General features: G+C 43.5%; 1 protein-coding gene across 10 annotated transcripts in view; it reads left to right on the top strand.

Annotated features, from left to right (window-relative positions):
* The window catches only part of LOC118361142 (sickle tail protein homolog), a 241,670-nt gene that overhangs the window by 62,005 nt on the left and 157,192 nt on the right, over positions 1–22,473 (top strand). For 4 of the 10 annotated variants that reach the window (XM_052483200.1, XM_052483199.1, XM_052483203.1 and 1 more), the window contains exon 1: positions 13,094–14,183. The exons of 1 other annotated variant lie outside the window; for it this stretch is intronic. In XM_052483200.1, the coding sequence (XP_052339160.1) occupies positions 13,844–14,183 (340 nt within the window). In that variant the 5' untranslated portion in view covers positions 13,094–13,843. Of the gene's footprint in view, positions 1–13,090; positions 14,184–22,473 lie in introns of those variants that run through there. 5 more of the 10 variants (XM_052483201.1, XM_052483209.1, XM_052483198.1 and 2 more) reach the window with 3 other exon arrangements.

The following is a 22,473-nucleotide window of genomic DNA, read 5'->3' as shown; positions in this document are numbered from 1 at the left end:
CCAGCTCCCCTTTGTCAATGTAATCATTCATTTTGATGTAAAAGGTCAAACTGATCCTGAATCTGTACTTCTACTCTGAGATGCTTTGTGAATATGGGCCCACTACCTGAAATGTGACGAAAAACACGAAAAACAGTCAGTCAGTCATTTTAGCTAACAAATGAAAGAGTCATGTAAATGTACACAGGCCTATTCCGCCAAATTATACCAGAACAACACGGCTTATTTGTGGTGAAATCTAGAGGGGAATCTATCTTGACCACTTTTTCAGCCACCAAACGCATCATTAAAGGGGAGAGAAGTAGTTAGGCAAAACGTGTTAAAAAGTCTAATCTTTAAAGTATAGCTACCCTTCTGGAAACAACACATGACTTCACATGTGGAAATTCACATGATTTCACGTGACATTTCCATGTTTTGCACATGTGAAACCATGTGTTTTTGGAACACTTCACATGTGATGATATTTCACATGTGGCCGTGTCTCTTTCATGCTCACGGATCTGGTGGTGTAGCTGCACTATAACAGGACATTGCAGGTTGTCCTGGTTATACGTTATACGTTTGAATCCAATTTAAGTCCCAATTTTGTTCTTTTTTTTTTTTTACAGCAGTTGAAATCAGATTACAGTAGCATACTGTCATAGAAATAATATAGAAATAACACCTCATAGTTGTTGTCAGTGACGAACCGTGACTATTGGAGCTAGGCCCTCAGTTGCGGAAAAAGATCTGACATCATGCATATAGATAAAGAACTCGGATCCCTGTGTATACAGATCATGACTTGAGACCTTACTTTTGCAGACCTATGTAGGAGAAGCAATTATTTGATGACAAGAGTCAAACGGTCCTAAGCCACGCCTTGGCTGTGGCTCACAGAAGCAGCACACGTACACAACGGCTGTGGCTCACAGAAGCAGCACACGTACACACAAGCTGTAGATTAAAACAAAAAGTTCACTCACCATGATGATTATCATTTAAAAGTCCACTCTCCTGTCCCGCTTTATGAAGTGGGCAATGGCAGGTTCATAGCTTATAGCTTGTCTTTTGATTTTCAATCTTAAAGAAGTTATTTTTCAATTGAGATCAAAGCCAGGGCTGACAGTCGGGCCTGTCCAGTGGTGTTCCTGGAATATGTCTTGATCCTTTTTAGTGCAGAAAATGTTCTTTCTGCTGATGCAGTGGACACTGGAATGGTCAAAACTAGACACAATTTGTGCATACTATCAATTAGTCTATTCTGCTGGGGAAAGTGGAGCAGATCAGCCATGGTCTTACCCTCGAAGTCAGACATTGAGTCCGTAACGGTGAGTTCTGTTTTAAGCCGCGGCAACTCAAAATTAGGGCCGTAGCTTTCCTCGACTTGAGTACGCACCGCTTGGAAAGTTTTGCATTTCCCTATACATTGGGAACTTTTGCGGGTCAAGGAGGGCACGGAACATGAGCCTTTCATGGTCATTGAACCTGTTTCTTAGCTGAGTGACAATGTTGACGGGGATCACACTGTGCAGCTGTTGGTGCTGCCCTCGAACGTCTCCTTGCATATGTGTCCTGCGCCCCCTTGGAACTCTGGTCTCACTCACAGTGTCCTCGTAGATGGAATCGAATTTAGCTTTTTCCCTCTCTGTGGTGTTGTAAACCAGAAATCTTGGATAGATGGCAGCATTCGCGCAAAATTGAAAGCACAAACCACGGCATTTAACCATGGCAAGGTGACTGGGAATATGGCCAAATAGAAACTGTAGGTAATCAAACAGGCAAAATGTCAGTGCAGACACAAAGTGGAGTCACAATTCAATGGCTCAGACACAAGACGTATGTGGTAGGGTCTACAGACAATCACTGATTACAAAGGAAAAACCAGCCACGTCGCGGACACCGATGTCTTGTTTCCGGACAAGCTAAACACCTTCTTCGCCAGCTTTGAGAATAAAACAGTGCCACTGACGCGGCCCACTACCAAGGACAGTGGGCTCTCCTTCTCCGTGGCCGATGTGAGTAAGACATTTAAGCGTGTTAACCATCGCAAGGCTGCCAGCCCAGATGGCATCCCGAGCCACGTCTTCAGAGCATGCGCAGACCAGCTGGCTGGAGTGTTTACGGACATATTCAATCTCTCCCTATCCCAGTCTGCTGTCCCCACATGTTTTCAAGATGTCCACCATTGTTCCTGTACTCAAAAAAGAAAAGGTAACTGAACTAAATGACTATCGCCCTGTAGTACTCACTTCTGTCATCATGAAGTGCTTTGAGAAGCTAGTTAAGAATCATATCACCTCTACCTTACCTGACACCCAATACCCTCTTCAATTTGCTTACCGCCCCAATAAATCCACAGATGATGCAATCGCCATCTTACTGCACACTGCCCTATCCCATCTGGACAAGAGGAATACCTATGTAAGAATACTGTTGACTATAGCTCAGCATTCAACACCATAGAACCCCCCAAGCTCATCATTAAGATCGGGGACCTGGGTCTGAACCCTGCCCGGTCCAGGACTTCCTGACGGGCTGCCCCCAGGTGGTGAAAATAGGAAACAACACCTCCACTTCGCTGATCCTCAACACTCTGTGTTCACCCATGACTGTGTGGTATTACTGTCTTGTATTGCAACTGCACTGGCCGCTACCGCAGGGCTCTCCAGAGGGTGGTGCGGTTTGCCCAACGCATCACCGGGGGCAAACTACCTGCCCTCCAGGACATCTACATTATGTCACAGCAAGGCCAAAAAGATAATCAAGGACATCAACCACACAAGCCATGGCCTGTTCACCCTGCTATCATCCAGAAGGCGAGGTCAGTACAGGTGCATCGGAGCTGGGACCGAGAGACTGGAAAACGTATCTCAAGGCCATCAGACTGTTAACTAGCCACCCGGTTATGCAACCCAGTACCATAGAGGCTGATGCCCTATATACATGGACTTGGGTTCACTGGCCACTTTAATAATGGAACACTAGTCACTTTAGACATGTTTAAATGATGTTTACATACTGATTTACTCATCTAATATGTATATACTGTGTTCTATTCTACTGTGTTTTAGTCAATGCCTTTCCGACATTGCTCAATGTAATATTTCTATATTTCTTAATCCCATTCTTTTATTTTTTAGATTTGTGTGTATTGTTGTGAATTGTTTTAGATACTACTGCACTGTTAGATACTACTGGAACAAAAGCATTTTGCTACACCCTCAATAACATCTGCTAAATATGTGTATGTGACCAATTAATCAAATTTTATTTGATTTAATACATTGTACCGACAGAAAAATATCTCACCTTTTCTAGCATATTTTGTTTGGTCAACATTTGGAAAGTTTTCTGACAAATATTCTGTCTCCATCAGGTTTGTCATGACATTTCTTATCTGACATGTACCTTATTCGCATAAAAAGTTTGGATGGAAATATGGTTAATTATGATTTTCAAAGTAAAATATTCTAAATAACATTTGGCACCTGGGTTTTCACATTTGGCACCTGGGTTTTCACATTTTAACAAAGCCAATTTGAGAACAGGCCTACCTAAATTCTACCAGCATAATGATTGCGCTACGCGCATGCGCAATACCCTCGACCACTGCTACTCTAACTACCGCGATGCATACAAAGCCCTCCCCCGCCCTCCCTTCAGCAATTCCGACCACGATGCCATCTTGTTCCTTCTTTCTTATAGGCAGAAACTCAAAAAGGATGTACCAGTGACGAGAACCATTCAACGCTGGTCCGACCAATCGGAAGCCACGCTTCAAGATTGTTTTGATCATGGGAACTGGAATATGTTCCTGTCAGCCTCAGAGAACAACATCGACCTATGCGCTGACTCGGTGAGTGCGTTTATAAAGTGATTTGGAGATGTTGTACCCACAGTGACTATTAAAACCTACCGTAACCAGAAACTGTGGATGGAGGGTCGAATTCGCTCAAAACTGAAAGCGTAATCCACCGTATTTAACCATGGAAAAAGGTCTGGGAATATGTCTGAATATTAACCGTGTAGCTATTCTCTGCGCAAGTCAATCAAACACGCAAAATGCCTTGTCCCTGTTTACCCATGGCTGTGTGGCCTCCTCGACTGCACGCCTCCAACTCAATCATCAGATTTGCAGACGACACAACAGTAGTGCTTGATTACCAACAACGACAAGACAGCCTGCATGGAAGAGGTAAGGGCACTCAGAGTCTGGTGTCAGGAAGACAATCTCTCACTCAACGTTAACAAAACAAAGGAGATGATCTTGGACTTCAGAAAGCAGCAGAGGGAGCTCCCCCCTATCCACATAGAAGGGACAGCAGTGGATAAGACAGAAGGTTTTACATTCCTCGGCATGCACGTCACAGACAAACTGCAATGGTCCACTCACACAGACAGGAGGCTGAAGAAATTTGGCATGTCACCCAAAACCCTGACAAACTTTTACAGATGCACAATCGAGAGCATCCTGCCGGGCTGTTTCACAGTCTGGTATGGCAACTGCACTGCTCTCAACCGCAAGGCTCTCCAGGGGGTTCTGCACAACGCATCACTGGGGGCAAACTACCTGCCCTCCCTGACACCTACAGCACCCGATGTCACAGGAAGGCCAAAAGATCATCAAGTACATCAACCAGCCACTGCCTGTTCACCTCACTACCATCCAGGAGGCGAGGTCAGTACAGGTGCATCAAAGCTGGGACCGAGAGACTGAAAAACAGCTTCTTTCTCAAGGCCATCAGACTGTTAAAGGATCTGCAATAGGGCTCATCTGGGATTTGAACCCAGGACCTCTTATACCCTAAGTGAGATTCATACCCCTAGACCAACGAGCCTTATATATAAAACAAACATTTTTGCTTTCTGCAGCAATGACAGTGAAGATATAGATTGAAGTGTCCACGATGCTTGGAACGATTGAACATCATGTGTGTTGGCATGTGTACATATTCTCATTCACCCTTTTAGATTAAGTGTGTATTAGGTAGTTTTGGGGGAATTGTTTGATTATTTGTTAGATATTACTGCTCTGTCGGAACTAGAAGCACAAGCATTTTGTTAAACTCGCATTAACATCTGCTAGCCATGTGTATGTGGCAAATACAATTTGATTTGATTTTGATTTGATTTGATGTGCTCAAATGTGTCATGGCATCAAATGTTGAAAGTTTGCATCCCCAGGTTGCCACATTTATTTCACATAAGATCGTGTGATCATATGAGATCACACAAGTGTTCACGTGTGTTCACATGTGAAATTCATGTAGTTTTTCTGTAAGGGTAGCAATTTACTGTAGTTGTTATTTTCTAGGAACCTTGCTTACAGTCCATGCTCTTCTACTGTACTCTAGCTAGCTTAGGTAAACTCAGAGACTGGTTGTGTAAGTTAAGTAATGTTAGCTAGCTTTCCACCAGCGGTTTCAATCTAGCTAGCTACAGTAGCACATTTTTTAAATCATATTTATCAATCCGATGGATAGCTTCCCCTCGCATAAGGGGATAAACATATTTGTTGAGGTATTGCTATATACAAGTTGTGTAGATTCTGTTTTTATTCGCAAATATTACTTGCAACATGGCTTTTAATGTTTATTTTGTGTACTCTTATGAAGTCTGTAATGAAATATTGATTATTTTCTGGGTAGTATGACTGTTGCGATGAAGATGAAACTTGTACTATAGCCCCAGGGCATGCAGCAACCACATACAGTTGAAGTTGGAAGTTTACATACACTTAGGTTTAAGTCATTCAAACTTGTTTTTCAACCACTCCACACATTTCTTGTTAACAAACTATAGTTTTGGCAAGTCGGTTAGGACATCTACTTTGTGCATGAAGTAGTTTTTCCCAACAATTGTTTACAGACAGATTATTTCACTTATAATTGTCACGTTCTGACCTTTATTTCCTTTGTTTTGTATTTAGTTAGTATGGTCAGGGCGTGAGTTGGGTGGGCAGTCTGTGTTTGTTTTTCTAGGTTTTGGGTATTTCTATGTTTCGGCCTAGTATGGTTCTCAATCAGAGGCAGGTGTCATTAGTTGTCTCTGATTGAGAATCATACTTAGGTAGCCTGGGTTTCACTGTGTGTTTGTGGGTGATTGTTCCTGTCTCTGTGTTTGCACCAGATAGGACTGTTTAGGTTTTCACACATGTATTGTTTTGTTAGTTATTTCATGTCTAGTTCCTTTATTAAAGAACATGAATAACCACCACGCTGCATTTTGGTCCGCTTCTACTTCTAAAACCGTTACAATAATTCACTGTATTTCAAGGCCTACCTTCAAACTCCTTTGCTTTGCCTCTTTGCTTGACATCATGGGAAAATCTAAAGAAATCAGCTAAGACCTCCGAAAAAATTGTAGACCTCCACAAGTCTGTTTCATCCTTGGGAGTAATTTCCAAACACCTGAAGGTACCACGTTCATCTGTACAAACAATAGCACACAAGTATAAACAGTATGGGACCACGCAGCCATCATACCGCTCAGAAGCTAAGGACTTTGTGAAGATGCTGGAGGAAACAGATACAAAAGTATCTATATCCACAGTAAAACGAGTCCTATATCGATATAACCTGAAAAGCCGCTCAGCAAGGAAGAAGCCACTGCTCCAAAAACGCCATAAAATAGCCAGACTATGGTTTGCAACTGCACATGGGGAAATGTTTGGAGGAAAAAGGGGAGGCTTGCAAGCCGAAGAGCACCATCCCAACCATTAAGCACGGGGGTGGCAGAATCATGTTGTGTGGGTGCTTTGCTGCAGGTGGGACTAGTGCCCTTTACAAAATAGCTGGCATGAGGTTAGAAAATTATGAAGCAACATCTCAAGGAAGTTTAAGCTTGGTCGCAAATGCATCTTTCAAATGGACAATGACCCCAAGCATACTTCCAAAGTTGTGGCAAAATGGCTTAAGGACAACAAAGTCAATGTATTTGAGTGGCCATCACAAAGCCCATACCTCAATCCTATAGAAAAAAAAAAGTGTGTGCTTTTCCAGCTCTGTCAGGAGGAATGGGCCAGAATTCACCCAACTTATTGTGGGAAGCTAGTGGAAGGCTACCCGTAACTTTTGTCCCAAGTTAAACAATTTAAAGGCAATGCTACCAAATTCTAATTGAGTGTATGTAAACTTCTGACCTACTGGGAATGTGATGACAGAAATAAAAGCTGAAATAAATAGTTATCTCTACTATTATTCTGACATTTCACATTCTTAAAATAAAGTGGTGATCTAATCTGATTTTAAATGTATTTGGCTAAGGTGTATGTAAACTTTCGACTTCAACTGTAGAAATCTGAGCAACTGAATAAACCTAATCTATTCTAAATGACAGAAATCTTTATAATCCAGTCAAAATCTATTAAACATGTTTGTTTGTCTGCGTATGTTTTCTTTCTGCCTGAAGGAACTGTGTTGTCATCCATCATGACTCAAAGTTTTGTCAGTCTGGGCTTGAATGTGTGAGAAAGTACCCTCTAGGGCTACCCAAACTCCTTGCTCCTGCCAAACGCTACGCCACGTCCACGGACATTCGTTCACTACACAAACACATTCTAACCGTTCTGATTGTTCCCAGAATCCGATGGGTTGGGACAGAGCCACGTGGGCAATGCTACGTTTTGAAAATCCGTCATTGTCTTTGATACTCTGATTGGTTAGAGATGATCCAATCACTGATGACTTTGTTATGTATAACACCCCTCGTTTTGACATCACCACAAACCACTGCAACGATGGCAGTCTCAGACGGAGGTTTGTAGAGAACATGGAGCAGCTGAAGAATTCATTTTGAGTCGTCATGCAAGTGAATACACACAAGACCCTGCCTGCCTAGCTTTATCTCTCTGCCCCTTACACACACACATTTACACACACACTTACACACACACTTACCCACACACACACCTATGCATGCATGCACGCACGCACGCACACACACACACACACACACACACACACACACACACACACACACACACACACACACACACACACACACACACACACACACACACACACAAACCCCCCCCAGTGCCTTAAACCAGATCGCTTGGAAGGGCAATGTCAACCAGTCTTTCTCTGGTTCATCCTGTTATGCCTCTCTTGGGAAATAGTCAGGAATTATATTTTAAAAGTGCAATGTAAAGGTTTGGTTTAAGTACACCTTTGTGTATTTTGGAAATCCCCCATTTAGATTTCATGACGGATCTGACTGGAAATGCCTCACAAAGTAGCTGTAATCTTCACTGACCACTTAGACCAAGTTAATAAATGACTTGCTTGATGAGTTCATTTCACCTGGCTTAAAGACAACTTCAAGATGTGTGTGATGGGAGGGTTGTGTAGCCTGATTTTTGTTGTGGTATGCTGTATAGCTTAGTGATATTTAAATTGTTCAACATTCAAGTTTTTCACATATTTCTGAACTTCACAATAATACAATCGTAGGCCTTTGTATCAATACTCCCTCAAAGAACTGGATTCCACTTAGAACTGCTGAAATGTTCCTGCCCATCTCTGAGTATAACAGTAAAAGAGCCCAGTCTGGCATTGTGCCCATCCCATACAGAGACAGTTATCATTCAGGTGCCCCTGTCCTGCTCCTAATAACACTCTAGCGAGGGAATTACTACTTAATTACACAAATACCACAGAAGCACTCAGACCCTCCTTAACAACCCCCCCTCCCTCCCGCCACCTCCTCTCTTACTAAAACCTCTGAGTAACCTCATACTCCCTCCTCACATGAGTGATTTGGACCTTTGCGTACCTCTGTACCCCCCCTCCGTTCTCTACTTTCTATCCCCTATATCCCTTGCTCCAACCCTGTAGGCCTTCCTTCCTGTTCCTGTCAAGAAATGACTCCCACAGTTGATCACACATACATGGCAAGCCTAAATAAGTTCAGGAGTAAAAATGTGCTTAACAACTCACATAATAAAGTTGCATCTGCCTCACAAATATAATTATCTGTAAGGTCTTAAAATCTTAATTGAATCCATTTTAAATTCAGGCTGTAACACACCAAAATGTAAAAAGGAAATAGGTGTGGATACCTTCTGAATGCACTATAACTGCTTTGGGCATTGGTTCACTGCAGCTCATATAAGTGAATCCGTGTTTATGTTTGTTCCTATATTTACAGTATGGTGTGTGTATATCAGAGTGTGAGTCAGAGTTTGTGTACTACATCTTAGCCAAAGGCATGATACTGCTTTTGTGTACATCATTTCCTTCATAACACTTGAATTCTACAATATAATCTGACGTTTCTGCCATTACTCCCCTTTATTCAAAGTGAAATGTCAGTTTTTCTCCTCACATTCGCATATGGAAGGTTAGGCTTGAATCCCAAACAGCACCCTAGTCCCTATTAAGTGAACTGCTTTGGAACAGGGTTTCCATCCCAAACAGCACCCTATTCCCTATTTAGTGCATTGCTTTTCAACAATAGCCCTTTAGGTTTTCCTATGGCCTCTGGTCAAAAGTAGTACACTCATTAGGGAATAGTGTGCTATTTGGGAAACACACACCAAGGCTCACAAAGGGAATCCTTGAGGTTCTTAGCCATGAGCTTTAGGGACCTGAGCGTTATATAGGTCAATCTGCTTTCCTTCCATTCTAAACCCTTTCCACTCATATGTGTTGATATGATTATTTCATATCTCTAAGTTGATTGGTCTGTCAGGTCCAGATGGCCTAGAAGTCTTGTAATGGAGGGCTGGGGTGGCGGTTGGGATGGGGGAGTTATTATTACAAATCGCATGGCGACCGAATACTATGCCGCATCTGTGCGTGTGTGTATGTGTGTGTGCGTGTGTGTATGTGTGCGTGTGAATGTGTGAGTGTGTGCGTGTGTGTGTGCGCATCTCCTCCAATATTTTTTATAAAAATGTCTGTAACAGTATTGCATTATACTAGCATATTATTGATTGATTTCCATTATGTTCCACACAGTCTTCGTTTTTACCAGTAAACCAACCATCAGGTTTTCCCACCCCATGGAAATCAGCTGCAATAGGATTGTGAGTTTGCTCAACATATGGCTGCAACCAGGTCACCTGCAATACAAGTCAGTATTCGACGTCCATCCATGTCTGAGGACGTCGGGAGATGACGTGGAAAACTGTCACTAGGGGGCAAAAGTGAGCACTGTTACCTTCAAGTACTGTAGGTTTTGGTTTTGCTTAGGGCATAGTGGATGGGGATGGCAGACGGGTGTAGGCATCTGCCTCTGATTCCAAAGGTTGCATGTTCGAATATAGCATTTTAAGCCTATCCTTACCTTATCCATTCGGAGTTAATACCTAACCTTAAGAATTTGGAGTTAAACTTAAACCTGAAACACTTGTGGTATCCCGGGAGGTCTACCCCGGGGGTTGGCGATAGAGGGGCGGTACGTGCCGCGAAGTTGGCTCCCTCTGCTGGGCACCAGGCTGTTGATGGCATCAATTAGGGGTAATTAGGGGAGAGTGCCAACCAGCCTTGCACCGTGGCACACGGCGAGGCAAGGAGTGAGCTGAGAGAGGGGAACGAAGCGCACGGCGGCATGGAGCCGAATATGAGAAGAAGGACCGAGCCAACACTAAGATAAATTGTTGTTACGTTTCTTTTTTGTTGCCTACTAAAGTTGTGTTTTCTGACTAGAACCTCCCTGTCTCTGTGTGCACTTACAACCCAACACCCACCATTTTACCACACACTTGACGTTTGGAACAACTTTAGAAATTTGACGTTTGAGAAACATGGATGAACTAATTCTGACGTCAGACTGTGGGAGCTTGTAGATAGCTGAACCAACATACTGTACAGTGTTGGCTTTTTCATTTATTTAACCTTTATTTAACTAGGCGAGTCAGTTAAGAACAAATTCTTATTTACAATCACAGCCTACCCCGGCTAAAACCCAGACAACGCTGGGCTAATTGCGCGCTGCCCTATGGGACTCCAATCACAGCCGGATGTGATACAGCCTGGATTCAAACCAGGGACTGTAGTGATGCCTCTTGCACTGAGATGCAGTGCCTTAGACCGCTGCACCACTCGGGAGCTCCAAAGGCAAACATGAATTTGTAATTCGATTCAAGTCTTGAAGTGATAAAGGTTAAGGTTAGGCATTAACTCCAAATTCTTAAGGTTAGGCATTAACTCCAAATGTTTAATGAAAGGGTTAAGATTTGGGATAGGCTTAAAATGCTGGAGGCAAAACCATGTTTTTATGCATTCAGCTCACTATGTGCAAAGTCTGAGTGAACAAACCTTCACACATTAGCATCATTTTTCGTCCTTCTGAATTCCACCCAACTCACAGAATAACACTGATTAAGCAATTGGTTAAGTAAAAAATAAATAATAATAAACAGTGTAGTGGTCCCCCCCCTCCTATCCATTGGCTTGGTTTGCTGCTCTTGACTTTTCTCATAGTTTGTTGATCCTGCGCTAACCATAATCCTCTGTGTGGTGTTAAATCTCTCAGCACACTGAACAAAGTGCATACTGTACATAGCTAACACGCCACATAATGAAACTGAGCACATGTACCATAATACTTCTATGGTGGGTAGACTCTGTAGCCTGTAAACAGTGTTGTATGTCACCAGCTAATACACGTATTGTGGCATGACCTCGGTTCGTAGTCATATGTGAGTCACACCGTATGTGTGTAAAACTGCCTGAGACTGATCAGCCTCACTGTTAACGCCTTAAATTACAAAAATCTCCCTCAGGAATTCTGTTGCTGTCTGTCATTTGCCACGTCCATAGTTAACTTAGTCTTTGTTTCACTACTCCAGATCAGTTATTTTGTTCCTTCTTTTGGAGATAATGTCTTTGGAATGAGGACAACCTGACCTTGGGTCTGTCAGCATCTTTGTTTCATACCCATATTGAAGTCTGAGATTATTGTTATGGTTCTGTCCCAAATCGCACGCTATTCCCTGCATTCTTAGAAAAAAAGGTGCTATCTAGAACCTTAAAGGGTTCATCGGCTGTTCCCATAGGAGAACCCTTTGAATCCAGGTTTTACCTGGAACCAAAAAGGGTTCTCCATGGGGACAGCCAAATAACCTATTTTTTTCTAATAGTGTATATAGTGCACTAATTTTGACCAGAGCTTTATGGACCTTGCTCAAAAGTACACTATATAGGGAATAGGGTGTCATTTCGGACGCAGCCTATCTTACCTCAGGAGAGGAGGATGTGCTGAGTGTGAGGATGAGCTGTGTGTACCAATGTACAGAACATTCTGTTTGGGCTCAGAGGGGAGAGGGAGGAGAGGAAAGAGGGAGGAGAATGCCCCTCTGTAGCTCTCTGATCCTCAAATGAACTTTTGTCTTTTTCCATTTTTCTCTCACCTTCAAGCTGTACTGTTTTCGCTCTTTTGCTCTCTCTCTCTCTCTTTATCTCTCTCTCTCTCTTTATCTCTCTCTCTCTTTCTCTTTCTTTCATCTAAAGCTTAGTGTGGCAGCCAATCAGGGCCGCATACAAACACACACTCACTGTGCAGAGAAGCGTACTGCGTTCTACAGTAATCCTTCTTTCCTCTGTGCTCTTTAATTCTCTGTATATTCTTCCGGTGAAGGGGTGTGTGTGTGTGTGTGTGTGTGTGTGTGTGTGTGTGTGTGTGTGTGTGTGTGTGTGTGTGTGTGTGTGTGTGTGTGTGTGTGTGTGTGTGTGTGTGTGTGTGTGTGTGTGTGTGTGTGTGTGTGTGTGTGTGTGTGTGTGTGTGTGTGTGTGTGAATGTGTATGTTTGTTACTTCCGGCTGCTTCCAGTATCAGGACAACATCTTTTCACACGCATGAGGAGACAGTGTGAATGAGGGAAGGAGAGAGAGAGGAAGACTGAGAGAGGATTTGGAGTTTGAGGTGAATCCGGCGATGGAGAGGTGAGCAGGAATGCGAGTGGCTGTGTGTGTGTTGGGCAGCTGAGCGGTGACATGAAGCAACTGACACATCTGGAACGGCTTCAGCAGCTTCACCTGAGGAGGAGGGATCACAAATCATCCGCTCTCTCGTGCTCTTTTTTTCTCTCTAACTCACTCACTCACTCACTCACTCGAGCTCTCTCTCTCTCTCTACCTCTCTCTCGTGTTTTGTCTGTGCTCGCCAGAGCACTGCAACAGTTTCACACTGAGCATCAGCAAAGCAGTGGAAGAGCAAAGAAGAGGAAACCGAAAAGCAAGAGAAGAGCAGAGAAAACGGGAGTACGGAATTGTTTTCATATGAGAGAGGGAGTACAGGACTGTCTGTATATGACAGAGTCAAAGAGAGAGGGAGTATGGGACTGTCTGTATATGACAGAGTCAATGAGAGAGGGACTACAGCAGATTAAAGAAAAGGAGGAGGGGATGAGAAGAGTGTGAGAGCGGGGGATAGAGAGGGAAACAGTGGGTTATAGAGCTGGAATGCACTGACATTAAGGACCTGGCTGTTTATATATGCATTTGGCCCAGCACCTTCTGCCGAGCCACAGGTTTGAGCACACACACACACAAACAGACACGCACACACACACACACACACACACACAGCTCTGTTTGTTTTGGTGGATAAGCCCAGGAGGCCCTGTCAGCAGAAGAGTACACCTTCCAGGGAGCCGTTAACTTTTCCCGCCCCCCTCTCTCTCTCTCCTCCTTCTCCCCTTCTGCCTTCCCAAATGTACCCTCCTTCCTCTGGATGCCCAACCCAGCCTACCTGCTCCAGTCAGGACTCGCAGAGCCCAGTGGGAGACACACACTCACACCGAGAAGCTGGAGTACTCTACTGTTTACCACGGACCTGCAACGAACAGAATCTAAGAGAGACAGATAGACTGAGAGTCCCAGACACCCAGCCTTCCACTGACTTCCAGCAGGATGTCTAAAGCTTCACGGCTGGCTCGACCATCCTCCGCCGGGGTGGGCTCCAAGGTGTCGTCCTCCCGTAAGGAGGCTCCTGGTGGGGCTCGAGCCCGGGTGGTGAGTGTAGGGGAGAAGCTGATGAGGGCCGGCAGCGACGGGACCCTGACCAAGCAGAGGGGCCTGGCTGCAGCCGCCCCACCTGCACTGCAACAGGCGGACAAACAGCAGTCCCAGATGCAGTCTCAGACTCAGAGCCAGTCCCAAAGCCAGGCACAGACTATGGACATGGTGGCCCAACCCAAGAGCAGAATCAGCCCACCTAAAGCCTCAGCTCTTCCACAGGGCTCTATGCACAGTAAGTACTGGACTACAGTCATGTTGCTTTTCCACTGTGACCCCGGTGGCCATGTGTTTATGAGCATCTCTTCTTTTTTAGGGGGTAGATTAGCTTTAATATTGCAGATAGATTGTAGCTTCCATCAATGCAAATGTCTGCATCATATCCAATCCCCCATATATGTTTTTTGCAAATATGTCACCGACCACCTTGATTCGGTCTTATGTAGCAACATTTGAAATGGTGTTTTTTACATTGGATAAAGCTGAGACACAGAGCTACAAAATTGTATATCATATACTCCATTTGAGGAACAATGGGAAAGTAATTCTGCTTTAAAGGTTGATAAACTTGTAACCTCATTTTTGAGAAAATGGCCTTTAAATGTTTTGGTATCTACTGGAGAGCTCTTCTTTGTCTACACCCATTCAGCATTGTTCACATCTTCTTAAACTTTAGCTCCACCAATCTCTTTAAGGGTTGATCCGAGGGTTCTGTCCTGACAACAGCAGTCAAGCATCTAAGCTACCTGGCTAACAGTTGTCGCAGTGACATTCTATTCAAATGGGCACTTGTATAGTGGAGTCTTTTGTTGAGACATGTAGCTAGCGTGCTACATTTTTTACCATAATCACAACTCATGACGTTACTACCCTGCATGAATATGCAGGTAGCTAACCAACCAGGTCCAATGTTAGCTAGCTAACATTAGGCTATAACAAGCAAAGCAAATGGCTCCGAGATACGAATAATACACGTAATGTTAGCTAGCGATCCAGCCAGCTAATGTTAGCTAGCCAGCTAACAGTACACTTTAACTTGAAATGAAAATATTTTGTCAAAATTAGAAAACTGTAACATCTAAAAATGTAGCTAGCTATACTATTTTACCCGTGGCCTGAAATTGGAGTAGATTGCCAAAGCGAAGTTACCAGCTACGTCTATCAACAGTTGTCGCAGTGACATTGTATTGAAATGGCTACTTGCATAGTGGCGTCTAGACTATCTTACCCATATCTTACCCGTAAACATCATGGACACTTCTCCCTGTCACTGATACCATGGTTGCCCTTAGTTTGAAGATGTAATCCGGAGACAGGTTTTTTCTCCGTCTCCTTAGCTGTCATACTCTAATTCCACTGATTTCAAAACTCGGTCCTCCAGAAAATGGAGAACAACACTTATGCAGTTCTACTAAGCAATATATATTTTTTAAAGCCGCGTTAGACAGGATTACCCACACACACTAACCATCTTAAATAGACAGAAGCGTGCTATATGGCAGACCAATCCGAATTCAACTCTCTTCATGTCCAGCCCACGCATTATCTCAGCCAATCACGGCTAGCGGGAAAGTTGCTCACCTTTTCTGTGGATTAATCAACAGGGATCATAATTTAACAATGTATTCATATTTACAGATGGCATGCAAGTTTGATATTAAGGCACATGAAAGTTCACATGTTCCAGAAGGCATTTCTGCCAAAAAAAATGAACGGATTTTGATTAAAAAAAGATTACGATCAAATGGCTCTCATGTGACCCCCGACTTACGGCTAGTTTCCTGAAACGGGTCACTTATATTTACACTACCGTTCAAAAGATTGGCGTCATTTAGAAATGTCCTTGTTTTTGAAAGAAAAGCACATTTTTTTGTACGGTAAAATAACATCAAATTGATCAGAAATACAGTGTAGACAATGTTAATGTTGTAAATGACTATTTTCGGTGGAAATGGCCGATTTAAAAAAAAAAATGGAATATCTACATGGGTGTACAGAGGCCCATTATCAGCAACCATCACTCCTGTGTTCCAATGGCACGCTGTGTAAACTAATTCAAGTTTATAATTTTAAAAGGCTAATTGAGCACAGCTGAAAACTGTTGTTCTGATTACAGGTGCAATAAAACTGTCCTTCTTTAGACTAGTTTAGTATCTGGAGCATCAGCATTTGTGGGTTCGATTGCAGGCTCAAAATGGCCGACAGTCAAGTTCCTTACTTTTTTCCCCTTCCTCTTCGATTTTTGCGGTAATGCTGCAATTAGTTGGTTGTAATTGTGGAAAGAGCATTTGAATTTAACCACAAAATTTGTTATATTATTTGTTCAGTATTTTATGGGGCTCCCGAGTGGTGCAGTGGTCTAAGGCACTGCATCTCAGTACTAGAGTCATCACTACAGACCCTGGTTCCTTTCCAGGCTGTGTCACAACCGGCCATGATTTGGAACCCATAGGGTGGTGCACAATTGAACCAGTGTCATTTGGGGTAGGCCGTCATTATAAATAATTATTTGTTCTTAACTGACTTGCCTAGTTTAAAAAATGATAAAATTGCAACCAACTTTCTATAGCTTGTTCTAAAATAGCAATATTTGGGAGATGATTTCCTTTTCCAGTAACTCAAAGTGAGAGGTCTGAGTAAAGGAAAAAGGCCATTCTTGAACAGAGGGTGAGACATTCCTACTAATTTGCCAGAGAACCAGTTTGGATTTGAGTATAACTTTTGTATGATTGAAGCCTTTAGTGAGAGGTCACCCAGTAAAATACTACTTTCATAAAAGTCTAAAAGTATTTGGTTTTAAATGTACTTAAGTATCAAAAGTAAATGGAATTGCTAAAATGTACTTAAGATTCAAAAGTAAAAGTAAAAATATAAACCATTTCAAATTTCTTATATTATGCAAACCAGAAGGCACAATGTTCTAGTTTTTTTTTTTATTGACGGATAGCCAGGGGCACACTCCAACACTCAGACATTATTTACAAACAAAGCATTTGTTCTTAGTGAGTCCTTCAGATGTCAGGCGTGTGCGTTCTTCTGCTGAAGTCAGGTGCAGGAGAGCAGAGAATTGTGAAGAGGTGCACACTTTAGTACGGCAGGAGAGAGATACAGACGAACGCAGCTGCGTCAAAAACCTCCAACCAAGAAGGCAAAGTGTAAAGCGCGCAAAACAGTCACAAGACACAAAATGTATAACAATACAAACAAGCTTCGTGAAAATACACAGAAATACTGAACCCTAGCCGAGTGCGAACAAACACGTAACACACAAACGATTTCACACAAAGACATGAGGGGGAACAGAGGAATAAACACATGTAGTGTATGTAGGGAATGAAAACCAGGTGTGAAGGGAACAAGACAAAACAAATGGATAAATGAAAATAGGAGCGGCGATGGCTAGAAAGCCAGTGACGTCGACCGCCGAACGCCGGCCGAACAAGGAGAGGAGCCGACTGCGGCGGAAGTCGTGACATCAGAGGCAGTAGGGATGACCAGGGATGTTCTCTTGATAAGTGTGAGAATTGGAACATTTTACCTGTCAAAATGTAATGAGCACTTTTGGGTGTCAGGGAAAATGTATGGAGTAGAAAGTATAATATTTTCTTTGGGAATGTAGTATAGTAAAAGTAAAAGTTGGCAAAAATATAAATGTTAAAGTAAAGTACAGAAACCCCCAAAACTACTTAAGTAGTACTTTACATAACTGTGTAATAGTAGTATAGTAATTGTAGTAGTTACAGTGTATGGGTTTCACTAGTTTCACTAGCCCCATGTTAGCCACCAAGGCATTTTCCTTACTCCCATTACAGGTTTGTTTTGCCATGTGTGTGGTCGGCTACAGGAGATCAGTGTGTTATCTGTTTTGTTTTGTGTGTATCGGTCAGACCGGGTTGTTGTGGGATTAGATCTACCTATCAGGGCTCCGCTTCCTGTCCTGTTCAGTCAGACTTTTGTGCTGTGTTGTGTATCATTCACGATATCAGTAGTCTGATACTCATAACTATCATGATAAGCAAACAAAACATGAAGCAGACATAATTTCTTGTTTCTTGAGGAAACAGTCCTAATGTTGGAAACATAGAAACACATTTTGTCACGTTTGTTTATTTTTCAAACTTTAGCATGCACAATTTTAGCAGGTTTTTAAAGAATTTAAACTGCTTCGTTTTTCCCTTGTTGCCCTTGGAAAATTGAGTATAGTAGGATTGTGACACTGGTATTGTGATCGACAACCCTAGTCCAGCATTAGATTGTCCTATCAGCACTCTGCTTACGTGCCTCGGAGTCGAAGGCATTCCTCACCTGATCACGTGACTGGATCCCACGTCACGTAGTTGTTTTTCCAATCCCATCTCCGTGGGGTGCGGATTATGGAAGGGAGCAGGGGGTCTGATCACTCACTTTTGGCCCCATCATCACATTCCCTCACCCTAGTTAGCTTAGATTAAACACAGTAGGAGAGTTGGCCGCGTCCCAAAAGGCAGCCTATTCCCTTTATAATCCATTACTATTTCCTGGCCCTGGTCGAAAGTAGTACACTATATGGGAAATAGGGTTCATATGGAATGCACCCTAAACCTACCCTTGGTTTTGTAGTGTCATTGTCTTGAAGTATTTGGTGAGTACTTCTTCTATCATCTTGTATCAAGTAAACACGTGTTTTCATTATAGGGATATTTCAGGATTTTGACAATGAAGCCCTTTATCTACTTCCCCAGAGTCAGATGAACTCATGGATAACCATTTTTACGTCTCTGTCTTCAGCTTGAAGGAAGTTGCAAACTGGTGTTTGTGCAATTGCTAACTAGCATTAGCACAAAGACTGGAAGTCTGTGGTAACTGTTAGCAGCGGCTCGTGAAACTACCTCTAAAAAAATGGTATGCTTGAGTTAATAATAACTCTGGGGAAGTAGATAAAGAGCTTCATTGCCACAATCCTGAACTATCCCTTTAAACTATATATCCCCCTCTGTCAATCAAGATGTTCCCTGCCAATTACACACACACACACACACACACACACACACACACACACACACACACACACACACACACACACACGCACGCACACACACAGACACACACACACACGTTCGGGGGGGTGTCAAAAAAAAAGTTTTTTCTCATGCTTTGTAAACAACAGGTGTACACTAATAGTGAAATGCTTACTTACTGGTCCTTCCCAATAATGCAGACAGAAAAACCATTATAGAAAGATAATTACACAAGGAATAAATACACAATGAGAAACGATCACTTGGCTATATACACAGGGTTCCAGGATTGGTTCATCGGTACCGTTTGCCATGCAAGTCTATGACTGGGGTGGCTGGAGTCTGACAGTTTTTAGGACCTTCTTCTGACACCGCCTGGTATAGAAGTCCTGGATGCCAGGAAGCTCGGCCCCAGTGATGTACTGGGTCGTACGCACTACCCTCTGTAGCGCCTTCCAGTCGGATGCCAAGCAGTTGCCATACCAAGTAGTGATGCAGACAGTCAAGATGCTCTCAATGGTACAGCTTTTGAACTTTTTGAGGATCTGCAGGCTCATGCCAAATCTTTTCAGCCTCCTGAAGCGGAAGAGGCGTTGTCGTGCCCTCTTCATGACTGTGTTGGTGTGTGTGGACCATGTTAATTCCTTAGTGATGTGGACACAGAGGAATTGAAGCTCTCGACCCGCCCCACTACAGCCCCTTCGATGTGGATACCATTCATCCTAGTGTCAGGTCTGACTTATGTATTTCTTGTCTAACTCAGAGACAGTCAGTTGGGGGAGGGGAGACAGGGGAAGAGACAGGGGAGACAGACAGCGTTTTGGCGGGGGGTGGGCGGTGGGAGGAGAGAGGTGAGCTGTGGGCGTGAGTCAAACTTTCGGGTGACAGAAGGAGGTCAGGAATGTGAGCAGGGTATGCTGAGAAGTCTGCAGGTCTGGAGCCGTGTGTGTGTGTGTCAGTGAGTGTGTGTGTGTGTGTGTGTCAGTTGTTCTTACCTGCAGTACAAAGTCAGGTTGTGGGTTATGAGGGGCAGGTCTGTACTGGAAACCAGATGTCTCCCAGTCTGTGGTTCTGTGTGCTCCCTCCAACCTCTTCACACAAACAGACCACTGACCAGGAGGACTCCTGCCCCTCCTATGCACGCACACACACACATGTTTTCTCTGTGTCTTTTTCTCTCTCTTTACTTATATATTTCTCTGTATCTCTCTCTTTAAGTCTCTCTCTCTGTCTATATCTTTCTCTCTTGCTTCCCTCTCTTTCTTTCTATACCTTACTTTCACATTTCTACCGCAGTATGTACAGAGTTTCTACCCACTGCTATTCTTAACTGAAGAATTACTTTGCACCATGCCACCGCCCCACACACATACATACCCTCTCAAAAGACTTTCAAACAGAATACATGATCTGTGTATTGTGGCAGATGGAGGCTTGGAGGACTCAGTTCAATGTTTCTCTATGTGAGTCGGAGTGATGATGACAAAAACACAACTTTCTCCACATTTCCTGCTAAGGCCTGACTCTTAGAAGCAGCTCCACATACAAACGCTGTAGATATTCAATTTGTAGAGCTATTTTGGGTGATTTTGTTGTTTGTTGAGAGCCCTCATTGACTCTCTGTCTGTCTTTATTTGGAAGTTACTTCAATGATTCCGCAATTTTCTAGTCACACTGGCATAACTAGTCGCACTGGCATCACCGCAACCTCATATTTTTCACTTCATTTAAATATTTATAGGAAAATAGGAAATAGGCTTCTGCCCTATGGGCCATTCTGGCTCGGATAAGGCTAATTTATCATCATAACCTTATGTGTTTCACCTCAACTTTATGAACAGAGATTACCGATACAGGTTCATAGATCAAGCTCAGGTCCCATTTTGTGCTGGTTTAATAGGTCAAGCTATGGCATTTAAGGCCCGGCCTTGGGCCATGGACCAATGTGCGTCCCCAATGGCACCCTGTCGCCTAAATAGTGCCCTGGTCAAAAGCAGTGCATTATATAGGGAATCGGGTGCCATTTGGGACACAGCCCATGGCTGCAGCCGAGGCGCGGAGGTCGTTCTAACGATGATGTTGCGTGACTGGGGCTGGATGGTAAGTGTGTGTGACAGGTGACATTTCCAGCATCTGTTAAGTCTTCAGTGTTGACATAGGCCACAGGGCCAGGACTTTGACTGAAGCTGAAATAAAAGCTCTGACTTGCCCTTAAAGATGTCAGCTGTTGTAGTGGCTGCTGTGACCCGGTCTCGTGGTAACACACCCGACCAATCATGTTTTTACTGCTCCCCACTGGAGACTGGGGTTTAATCCCAGCGTCCACTTTCTACTGTGGTCCCACTTGCCTGTCACCCCTCTGGCCATGGCTGCTGTGGAAATCAGTTTTTCATCAGAGGAGACCATGGAGTGTGCCGGAGGCCAGTGGTCTAAGCTGGCCTCTTTAATGACACATCTGGCAGGTTTAAGGCTCTGTACGTCTGAGACACGCATTGATAAGAAGAGAGGGAGGGAGCGAGAAGAGAGAGACTGCTAGGCTGCATAATCAACCATCAGCTAGTCTATCTCCGAGCACCCACGCACTCTTATCTCACCAATTCAATTGAAGGGCTTTATTGGCATTGGAAACATATGTTCACATTGCCAAAACAGACAGACAGACACTCTCTCTCTCTCTCTCTCTCTCTCTCTCTCTCTCTCTCTCTCTCTCTCTCTCTCTCATACTAGTGTATAGGTCATGTAAACATTGTCAGTCATTTTGTAAAGGCGGGTGAGACAAGAGCAGCACGGGGGAAAAGCTAAAGCCCAACTGTCCCCAGTTATCCTTAGTCATCCGGGCCATTGCACAGTATAAGGAGTATATTGTGTTGTTCTTGTGTGGTGTCAGTATGGCATGCAGACGGACAGCAGAGTTTAGTAAGGGGATTTGTCTGGACATGAATGTGAGGGAGCTCACTTCAGTTTCCTGTGAATCATCAGAGATCCCAATAAGGATGCACTTTGAGACTCTGTGTGTGTGTGTGTGTGTGTGTGTGTGTGTGTGTGTGTGTGTGTGTGTGTGTGTGTGTGTGTGTGTGTGTGTGTGTGTGTGTGTGTGTGTGTGTGTGTGTGTGTGTGTGTGTGTGTGTGTGTGTGTGTGTGTGTGTGTGTGTGTGTGTGTGTGTGTGTGTGTGTCTACTTTCTCAGTGGTCTGTGGATAGACTTTCCTGTTCGAGATTTTGTTACATTACTTCTGGCAGATGGCACAGGAGCGTGCGTGACAGAATATGGTGCCATGACAGTTGGCACCAGGTTATTCCAGGCTTGAACCTTACAAGCTGAGCCATTCCACACATGTTCCTTGTTAATTTGTTCTCGACTGACGCTTTCTGATTTTGGGTTGAAAACTGCACTTTGGTTAAATGAGCTAAAACAAGCTCAATCTAATTGGGATTACTTTCTTTAAGCGTGCGATAAGATCGCTTTCCTCAAAATCGAGAAAGGATTAGATTAATTAATGCCTAACATTACCCATAAAGCCCTCTGGTT

Source organism: Oncorhynchus keta, chromosome 28, assembly GCF_023373465.1.
Source record: "Oncorhynchus keta strain PuntledgeMale-10-30-2019 chromosome 28, Oket_V2, whole genome shotgun sequence".
Taxonomy (NCBI): Eukaryota; Metazoa; Chordata; class Actinopteri; order Salmoniformes; family Salmonidae; genus Oncorhynchus; species Oncorhynchus keta.
Note: the sequence above shows the minus strand (reverse complement) of the source record. Positions and strands in the feature narration are given on the sequence as shown.